We start from the raw sequence: 11,390 nt of genomic DNA, 5'->3' as shown, positions 1-11,390 counted from the left end.
ATTATCCAATATACCCCCCTTTATATTTTCCCCCATTCTTCATGAAAACTCCCTCCAAATTGATTGAATTTTTCACTCTATACCCCCAATTGCAGCAGCAACAAATAAAGCATTTATTGAAACTCTAGTAAGAAACATAATTAAGCACAATCAGATAAGACTCAGACTTGGCCATGACTAGGAAAATCAAGCTCCAGATTAAAATGCACGCACAACCATTTAAACATAATTAAACACAATCAGTCACCATATCATTCTCATTCAGTTCTTTCAATCTCATGGCATACAACATTACCACTACAAGTAGAAATTCATATCTTTCATCAAAACATTACCTTCTTCATAATCATTCCAATTCCTCCCTTCTAGGTGGTAGTCTCAGCTAACTTTCCTTAACCCAGACCTCCATGTATTCATCTCCACCACAAAACAACATTCACAATAATCTCAATTTCCCAACAAAATCAAATTCACAGTTAAAGGCTTGGGTTTCTTACACTATTTCAATGTTTTGTGGAGGCCAAAACTCCACGACGTATTGGAACTCGCTGTTTTCATCAAATCCTCATCCTTCCCTTAAGGCTTTATAACAATCAAGACTAGAAGCTCTCCTTCCAATCTGAAGTCTATTGTTTCCTCCAAACCCAATATTCAAATATTGCAAATCAAAGAACTAAACATCAGAAATCCACCAATTTCAAGGCTAGAACTCAATTAGATAATGAAAGAGGCTTCAGGGCTAGCTTACCAGAACGATTGGACTATGCCGGCATACACAGCGTAACTATGGCAGTCCACGTGCCAGTTTGGTGCGTGTGGCAGCTCTGATCGAAACCGAAAGGCGGCATCTTGGAAGCGTGTGGGTGTTAAGGTGCTTATTCTAACTATGTAAGTGGTTTAACTCGATTCGAGCTAGAGTTTGGAGAATGTACTAGCACAAATTCGGCAAATCCGGCAACGGCGCGTACGGCGTTCCAACCAATGGTGCCACCACTAACTTGATCTACAAAAAGGCTGGATTGGCTGTCTCCTTGACAAGATATGGCACGCCCAAAGTAATAGCTTCGAGTATGGCTCCGGCCACTTGGAGAATATTGGCTCCTTCGAAGACAGCATCGCAACCGTAATGCCCACCCACATCTTCAACTCCGCCAATCACATACCCCAACATCGACTAGTGCGAATCGAATTGATTTAAATATGGATTTGGGTAACAAACAGATTGATTTGGATTTGGGTAATCTGAATCCAAATCCTCAACCCCAAATCACCATATCCGAAAAAGACCTTAGGGTTTTGGGCAAATCCGAGGATGTTTTTGGATGGTAAGCTTGGTAGTGGTGGTGGAGAGCTCGGTGGTGGTGGATTTTGCTCAATGCATGGCTCCGTTCGGTGGTGGCTGGTGGACTTTGGGTGTGAACAAAAGAAAGAAAACAAAAGAAAGAAAAGATACAGAAAGAAATTAAAAAGAAAGAAAGAAGGAAGAATAGGGGCATAGTTGACATTTTACCATCCACCTCGCTTACGTGAAGCTGATGTGGCATCTAATTATATGGCACGTCAGCTAGTTAACAGACTTATTAGACGGTGAGGACCTATTAGATGGAAATTGAGACCTTAGGAACTTTTCAGATTAAATTAAAATGCTAGAGACTGAAACGATGAGAGAGGCTTAGTATAGGGACTAAACAGAATTTTGCCCATATATATATATATATATATATATATATATATATAGAGCCTCCAAGTTGTACTAACAAAATTTTCTTGGCTCTTAGGAAAAATTTCTCTTTTACTTAAATACGTTTGTATCGCTAGAAAAGTTTGACATGTTTTACTACAATTACTTAAAATGCGTAATTTGCTCTCATGTCCAGGTTTTACTACAATTACTTGCATTTGGATAACATCCGTTTTGAATTGGGCATGGCTTCACCCTCAGAAATATTTCTTGACCCTCACAAAAAATTTATCAACCCTCACGAAACAATTGACTTATATTAGACTGGGAGAATTCTTGGGTACCTTGCTGTTTGCCATACCCTCATTGGATTAGTAATATATCCAATGGTTCAAAATATTTCACAAATTGGTAACTTGTTTAGCCCTTAGCCTTTCTAATTATGCTACTCATTTCCAATAAGCAAAAATGTTAACACAACCTACTAATTGAATTGAAAACAATAAAGATAGTGAAAACAATAAAGCCAATTAATATTTAATTATCAATTGACAATTGACAATTATGATTTTTTCTTTTTCAAAAAAAATTAAAAGAACCTTCTATCCTAAGTTCACCGAATTACTATTAGTTAAATAGTTTATATTACTAATTAATTTTATTATTAGTGAATTAATGTTTGATTAATGCTTGTTATTAATGGACAATTACACAGTTGAAAATTATGTTTTTTCCTTATTAAAAACAAAACCTTCTAACCTAAGTTTGCAAAATTAGTATTAGTTAAGTAGTCTTTATTACCAATTAGTTATATCATTAGTAGTTTCCTTAACCAAATATAATTCTTTTTACATGCATTTTATGACAACCACAACAATGAGAAGTTTTAAATACACACCCCTAATTACTTAATACACACTCCATACTTAATACACCACTCATTTAATTTCTCATTCTAATATTTTACTAAATACACAACCCAAAGTGCCTAAAATATCCTTAATCTAAAAAATCATGAAATATCCTATTATTTGACTATATTAAGGTTACTATTTAATATGATTATTATATTCTAGTATATATATTAATTGCTGTTTTGTAAATGACCATATTGATTACTTGTGTTAGTTATTGAGAAATCCAGAAAGATTTATTATTGTTCACTTTAAATAGATGCATATAAATAGGTTTTGTATTATTTGAGTTCTCATCAATCAAACACCATGTTAATCAAGTATAAAAATTATGAAATGAACATTTAACCAAAACTATATTAGTAGTTTCTTCAAAATGGCAAAACTACAAAGTTGTCATTGTAGGAATATATTGGGTGATTCTTCGACCAATATATTCCTATATATTAGAGGGACCAAACAAATTAACAGTTACAAAGTTTTTTCACCCGTGATGTTTTATATTAGAAAATAAATGGATTAATCATATCTCTTAAAATAAAAAGAAATTAACTAAAAAATGGGATCCGTTTTAAAAACATTTAATGTCATTGATTTTGAAATTCTAAATATTATGGTTTCTAACCTCATTTAATTACAATTTATATAAGAAAAAATTAAATTAGATAGTTTCTAACTTTATTCTTGTATTAAATTAGGAGGCCATGTATAGAAATTTGTTGTATTTATCTAACAATTTATACATAAATAGTTTAATATAATGAAAATATGACTATTTCTTTTTCTTCTAATGCATAGATGTCTGTTTCGGTCATTTAACATACCTACAAAATCTAATTTGAAATATAAAATAATAGGGATGTGTATTAAGTGATTAGGGGTGTGTATTTAAAATTTCTCCACAACAATTAGTGTAAAAATAAAATATATTTGTTTTAAACGTAGTCAAATGAGAACTTACTTTAGGACTTATTTACTCAAATAAGAATCTACTTTACTCTAATGAGAACCTATTACAATTACCACTTTTAGGACTTAATTACCCAAATGAGAACCTACTTTACTTTAACGAAGACCTTATTTACTTTAATGAGGATTTTTTTTTTAATTACGACATGTGTCCTCAAAGTAGTTACATGAGTCCTCAGAGTGGTAAATATTATATAAAATAGAACATGTATGAGAAATGTTAATGTCCATAGCTTTACCCGTCCTCATTTGTGTAATAAAGTTCTCCCTTGCGTAATGAAAATAATATATTGTGTAATGTCCATTGTCGAATTAGTAATTACTCTTAATTGACGTAATTTACCACAAATTCCAACAATTGACGAAAAAACGAAAGGTTTTGTTCTAATTATAGTAATTACTCCACCTAAACTAATGTACTAATTTATGGACAATTTAACAAGTATGACAACAAATTTGTTGTCTGCAGAGTGGTAAATCTTTATGTTTTTATCATTAATGAAATGATTACTACAATGGCTACACATTTTATCACAATCACAACAATTGATGTAAAAGCGGTAACTTTGTCCTATTTATAGTAATTACTCAACCTAAACTGATGTACTAATTTATGGACAATCTAACAAGTGCAACAACAAATTTGTTGTCAAAGGGGTAAATCGTTATATTTTTATCATTAATGGAATAATTACTCAATGACTATATATTTTACCATAACTCGCAACTATTGGTGTAAAAGCGGTAACTTTTTTTTTTTTTTCTGATTGTAGTAATTACTTCAAAAACTATATCATTTACAAGATTACCAATCATTTTACAATTCCGACAACATTTGTGTTGTGAACATGGTAAAATTAAAATTAGACCAAAAGATATGTAACAACTCAGTATTGTAAGGAGCTTCTCCACTTGATAATCAAGGTTCTAAATTTGATAAAAGTTGTCCAAATATGATATTTACATCTTTGACCACTCAATTACAAGAACCACAGCAACTGTTGTCATAAGTCGTAATTGTAGTTCAACTATGTGTAATTTATTATTTTGATAATACTTGTTACATGATTTTTAACAATGTTACATATCAAGAAAGAGTGTGTTGTTAATATGGTAAATTTTATTTTTAAAAATGACACATATCGATATTTAATTGGGTAACCTGTTGACCAGTTCAGTAGGTTTCCACTATATTAATTTACTAAAAGTAAAAAAAATAAAAAAATAAGGGTATGGCATACATCAAGGTACCCAAGACGACTGATGGAGAATTTTCCCAAAAATAATTAACAATAGAGAGTTTCTATTAGGACCTCCAAATCTGCTCACTTGACCTCACTCTATTATGAATTATTAAATGACATATATAACCTATTATAAAATGACTATTAAGGACAATAATTATACCACAAAAAAATATTATATTTATTTTATGTAGACTTTCCAATTCAGTAATAATAGATTGTATTCCTTATTATTTTCCTTATCTATTTTCATTTTCCAATTTCACTACATACTCATTAAAGCATTCATATGTATTTAATAAGAATTAAAAATATGATTAAAATCATGTGACATAAAAATATATGATATATATGTTGAACACATATTGGTGAGGGAAAACAAAATAAATCCTCAATCTAAAACAATCCATTATATTTGCAAAAAAAAAAAGTATTTAAATAATTAATCATGTGGTACAAAAAATACAGAAAAAAATAAACATTAAAAAACGAATGATTTTTTTTGTTTGAGAATAAAAACAAATGATTTTTTTTTTGTACAGCTAAAATAGAAAGAAAAAAAATAAAAAAACAACTAATAGTTCATGGCATTTTCTTATTGATTAGACATTAATTTTTGAAACTCAAATTTGATTAAGAATTGTATATTTAGTTAAGATTTATAGAATGATTAAATCATTGAAATGACTAAATTTTTTATTTTAAAGATAATAATTTGTTTACAAATTATATGAGTAAGGTTATTTAAGGAAGTTTAGTGAGTAAATTTAGTATTTGAAAATTTGATAAGAGGTATAAAAAGCATAGAAGTCAAGTAAGTAAATTTGGAGGTTCCAATAGAAAAACTCTTAACAATACTATGCATGTTTAATACGGACACAAGTTCTACGGAATATCAGTAACTTGGACATGAAATTCTTCCTCCAGTTCGTGGATAAAATACATGTGTAATATGAATTCAAAAGTAGTTTGCAGATAAAATGTGTTATATGTTTGAACATGCATGGTACCTGCCATTCTCGGTCTGGGTTCACCTTCTAATAATTGTTGACGTTCCGTTTGAAATAATAAAATGCCATCGGACATATTCCCGACCCAAATAAATACGACAAACCTATGACCTAATTGCCTTTATTTTATAGACAATTTGTACGCATGTAGAGAAAACAGCATATTAGCTGTTTAAATGAAAATGAATAATCAAAGTGACAAACAGCTTGTTCGATCCTCTCTCGCGCGGAATATATATGTTCTTGTTGAGGTTCTCTTGGTTTATTGTTTTTGTCGGAACCTAGTGCTCCGATTCTCTCACGTTCTACAAATATCTAGTCGTTAAGATTCCGCTATCGATCTTAGCGGGACAACAATTTATGTTGTTGTATGATAGCATCGATGAATATCTTCAATTCAGCCATTTAAATGACTCTGGAACAATTCCACACATAGCAACTAAGAATTTGTTGAATTTTGTCTGACAAGACAGTTAAGCTGCAGGAAGCTAAGCGAGGGATGGCAGGTGAATTTCTTGAACATTTCGTTTTAACCTTGTATGAAGAGTCTCACATTTTCAATGTTTCTAAAGTCTATTTTTCTGATCAATTGTTTTTAAAGTCTAGATTGAAATAGATACAAGTTTTTATTTTTTATTTTTTTATTTTTTTTTATCTTGGAGGTGGTGTAATAATTATTTATTGGCAGAGGCCGCGGAGCCGGTAATGGGGACTGCTATATCGTATAATGCGCTGTATGAGGAAGTTAATGATATGATGGCCAAGAATTTAATTTTCCAGCCCCTCCTCAAAGATCTGAAATCCAAGCTAGACACCTTACAAGTATTCTTCCAAGACATGGCGCGATATAAGCATTCACACCCACAAAAGGAGGAACTAGAAGCATGTAGAACACAAATAGAACAGGGCAGAACGGTGATTCACAAGTGCTCCCACGTTAGCAAATGGAATATGTATAAAAAGAACAAGTATACTAACCAACTACTAGGATTGATAAAATCTCTTGAAAGATTGTCAGAAATACTGAAAGGTACTCAGGTGGAAATGGATGTGAAGGAGTCCTTGGTTGCGATAAGGAATATAGAAACCATGTTTGAGACAAAAGCTTTGTCCACAATACCTGAACTCCCATCCTTTGTTGTTGGATTTGATGTGCATTTGAGCGAACTGAAGATCAAGCTTCTCAGTAACGATGAAGCATCAATGCTAGTGCTGACTGGTATGGGAGGATGCGGGAAAACCCTATTGGCAACACTATTTTGTCAGGATGACGCAGTCAAAGGTAATGATGATATTAATTCCTACAATTTTTTTCACGTGTAAGTGGTATTCTACTTAATGGCCCTGTCCTGCAGAAAAAATCTTGTAGTATATGTTGGATACACTACACGAGATGTTGCAAAGGATTAGGATTTTGTTATCTGATTTTGGTTTTCATGTTGTCTTGCGTCATACCTGAAATGAAACTAAGAATCTTATATCGCCTTCTTTCTATATATCGTTACATTCTGATAGTTTTTGTGAATATGTGTGCCATATATAATAGAATGTATTATACTTTCAAAGGTACATATATCTACTTTTGAAATTAAATCCAAAGATAAATATGAGTACAAAATTTTAATCACCTGGTGACTAGGACAACGCTACTCATACATATATATTATGGCAACCATTTTGTTATTAACAGTTTCTATTTTGCCCATTCTGGATAGATAAATTCAAGGACAACATCTTCTTTGTCACCGTATCAAGAAATCTCAACTTTGAACATATTGTTCAGCAACTATATCAACAGAAGCGTTCTCCGGTACCTGCTTTGGAACAGAAGCGTTCTCCGGTACCTGCTTTGGAACAGAAGCGTTCTCCGGTACCTACATTCCAAAGCAAGACAATGGCAGTTACTTGTCTACAACAGTTTTTAAAAGCGGAAGGAAATAAACCTTTATTGTTGGTATTGGATGATGTTTGGTCTGGATCCGAGTCCCTTCTTGAAGTAGTTGATGAATTGAAAATGCCAAATTACAAAATTTTGATTACATCAAGATCTTCATTTCCAAGATTTTCCTCTCCATACTACATGGAACCACTGAATTATGAGAATGCAATGACCCTGTTTCATCATTCAGCATCCTTGGGAGATAAGAGCTCTTATATTCCACACACTCTTTCAAGAAAGGTATTTCGTTAGTTACTGTGTATATATAGATATTTCATGCCTCACAAAAGAAAAGAATTCTCGCTAATTTATAATCAAAGCATGAGTGTCGAGTTGACCACATATATGAGGATGCTTACTAATTAGTAATTAATGCTCCTACTGTTATGCCCAATCTCATTTCATCTAGTGGCATAATACTTATTTTAGAAGTGGAATGTCCTTTAGTTTGACTCATAAATTAATTGCTATACATTCTCGGTTGTAATTTAACTTAATAGAGAGAAATCTTAACTTTAATTCTGTTCTTAAATAGTATGGTTTCTTTTTAGCTTATAGTCTAATGATTTTTCGCTGTTTTTTTATGAGAGGGTTTGAATTCTCGCGCTTCATTGATGATGAATTGATGATGATGGTGATGATGATAATAAATAATAATAATAATAATAATCTATATCTATATCTATATATCTATATATTAATATTAAGAGAAAAAGTTTTGTCAGTCAAAATTAAAAGTTTTGACAGATTTAACCTTGAAAGATAAAAAAAATTTGAGAAGAAATTAAATCAAAAGGATAAATATGACAATTATAAAATATATTTTTATTAAAAAAATTCAAAAAAAAAAGATTATATAACCCCTAGTTTTTTCTCCCACTATTTTCTCTCTACAATAATAATAATAATAATAATCGTAAGCTTATTGGTACATAATTAATATTGGACGGCAAGAAAATCTCAAATTATAATTGACTTTCCTCTTTGACCACTGAACTGCAGGTACTGGAGCAGTGTAAGGGGATTCCACTTGTCATCACAGCAATTGGAAGATCACTTTGTGCTCAACCTGTAGAGATGTGGAAAAGAAGAGTATCTGAATTGTCTAAAAATCACTCTGTTCTTGAATATGAGACTGAAGTGTTTCTTTGCCTCAAAAGTAGCCTAGATGCTTTGGACGAAATGCCTATCCTAAAAAAATGTTTCTTTGATCTTGCTTCATTTCCTAGCAACCGAAGAATCCCTGTTGCTGCTCTCATTGATATGTGGATAGAGTTATACGATCTAGAGGAAGAAATTTTGTGCATTGGGAACATTTATGATCTCACCACCCGAAGTTTAGCTAATGTTGTAGTCCCAAGGTATTGGTATTGATATTGATCTCTTTTAAATATAGGGGAGTGAAATCCACACTTCATATTTATTTTTATAATATATTAATATCACATGTTTAAAATGCATACTAGAAAATGACAAAATTTAAGATACTAAAAAAGAAAATATGGAGTATGGATTGTAAAAGGGGGAATGTGGATTTCACTTTCCTAAATATATATTGAACTCTACGGGTTTTAAGTTTTCAAGGGACTGTGAGGGACAAATGAATTTGACGGCTGAAAACATATGCACAATTTTTAGTTGTCATAATTTTAGTCTTTCAGTTTCATATATGTGGTTGAGATGCATTTGTTACTCACAGTCCCTTAAAATTGTCTCTTAGATGAGTAAGTCTGTATATGATGTGTGTGTGTATTCATGTCTAGCCGGTCCGATTTACTTGGATAGATCCCTAAGCAACGTAGTGTTTTATATAATCAGGAAGCTGGAAGAAAAGGAAGGAGATGGATACTACATTGACTATTTTGTTACCCAGCATGATTTTCTTAGAGATCTAGCTATTTGTCATTGTAAACGAGAGAGCATACAGCACGGAGAAAAGCTGTTTATTGACTTACACGGAAACAATTTACCCAAGTGGTGGAGGGAACAGAAGTATCAGTCCATTGAAGCTCGCCTAGCGTCTATCTCAACAGGTTAACTTCTCTATCTAGCAATTACTTTTTTTTTTGGTCATATCTAGCAATTACTTGCACAAGGCCATATTGACACTTGAATAGTACTTGAATTTAGTTTCTTCCCATGTACGCTCATATGAAATAACATTTTCTCTACAGATGAAAGCTTCTCAATGGCATGGCCCTACATGCACCTACCCGAAGCCGAGGTTCTAATCTTGAATTTTGATACAAACAACTATGCCTTGCCTGAGTTTGTGGAGGGCATGGTTGAGCTGAAGGTACTTGTGGTGACAAACTATGGTTCTTTACCTGTTGAATTAAGAAATTTTCAACTGTTGAGTTCGTTACCAAAACTGAAGAGAATCAGACTAGAGCGCATTTCAATTGCTTCCATAACCAACATCCCAATCGAATTGAAGAGAGTACAGAAGATATCATTGTTCATGTGCGGCATCGGTCAAGCTTTCAGCAATTGTCCTATCAAAATTTCAGATGCATTTCCAAATCTAGAAGAAATGAACATTGACTATTGCAATGATTTGGTGGAATTGCCTACAGAGCTTTGTGATCTTGTTCACCTTAAGAGACTCTGCATCACCAACTGTCATAAGCTATCTGCATTGCCTGTAGAGATAGGGAAGTTGATCAATTTGGAAGTTTTGAGACTAAGGTCTTGTAAAAACTTGGAAGGTTTACCATGCTCGATAAAGAACCTGGGAAAGTTAAACTTCTTGGATATAGCGGAATGCTCTAGGTTGCAAGAGCTGCCTGAATCAGTTTTGGCTCTTGAGCAACTAAAGGAAGTGATATGTGATGAAGATATGGAAGGACAATGGACAATCACTCAGCCCAACATAAGGATAAAGGTCCTCAAAGAAGAAGTCAACCAAAATTGGCTCTCACTCATGAAAGATGCCTTAAATGTTGGGCAATGTTAATTATTGCGGCTGTTTTTCATTTTTATTTCCTAATTTTTCTCCTTTGCATTTTGATTTTTCTCTTTTTGGTTGTTAATTTGTAATAGCATGCCATTGGTGTAGGAGAACATTGTGCTAGTGTCTTTGATGACGAGTGATCGAAACTCCTCCCATCCTTTTGGGTCTTTCACAACTAGCTGCAAATTAATGCTTCCATGGTCAGTTTATGAGGATGTGCTAAAGCATATTTGTAGGGAGTTTGCTTGGTTACTCATGTTAGCTCAGTATCTCGATCTGTTTCCTTGATGTGTTAAAGCATCTTAAATCCCTATTTGAGCTCTGGAAGCAAAAATTTAACACGCTCCAACCATATTTCTTACTCACTCCTAATGCTCCTTAATAAGTTGAATTTAACAAAATTGAAGGAGACACGCTCCAAGTTATTGAATTTAAATGCTTTGTTTTGTTAATTGTCTACTCTAATTATTAAGCTTTTTTTATGTAATTAACCTACATGGCGGGGCAGTGTGTGTCGATGGTGGGGCTGCTCCAGGTGTCTAATCCAGCGGCCGAGGTCCCAGTGCTTCAAGACCCTCTCTTTCAAGGAAGCTCTATGGTATGGCTCATTGATCAGGCCGGCGATGTTGTGATCGGTAGCGGAGACGGCGAGAACGTTGCTATAGATGGTAGGGTTGCTA

The 11,390-nt window shown here is 32.9% G+C and overlaps 1 protein-coding gene across 1 annotated transcript; it reads left to right on the top strand.

The window, feature by feature from the left end:
• The first annotated feature begins 5,966 nt into the window (after nt 1-5,966).
• Nucleotides 5,967-11,027, top strand: LOC112193469 (probable disease resistance protein At5g66900). Its single transcript, XM_024333631.2, has 6 exons — nt 5,967-6,324; nt 6,507-7,100; nt 7,534-7,997; nt 8,760-9,118; nt 9,576-9,790; nt 9,932-11,027. Exons 1-6 carry the CDS (start codon nt 6,318-6,320, stop codon nt 10,711-10,713), a joined length of 2,421 nt encoding a protein of 806 aa, XP_024189399.1. The 5' UTR covers nt 5,967-6,317; the 3' UTR covers nt 10,714-11,027.
• Nucleotides 11,028-11,390: the final 363 nt, after the last annotated feature.

The sequence above is a fragment of the Rosa chinensis genome, chromosome 3, assembly GCF_002994745.2.
Source record: "Rosa chinensis cultivar Old Blush chromosome 3, RchiOBHm-V2, whole genome shotgun sequence".
Taxonomy (NCBI): Eukaryota; Viridiplantae; Streptophyta; class Magnoliopsida; order Rosales; family Rosaceae; genus Rosa; species Rosa chinensis.
Note: the sequence above shows the minus strand (reverse complement) of the source record. Positions and strands in the feature narration are given on the sequence as shown.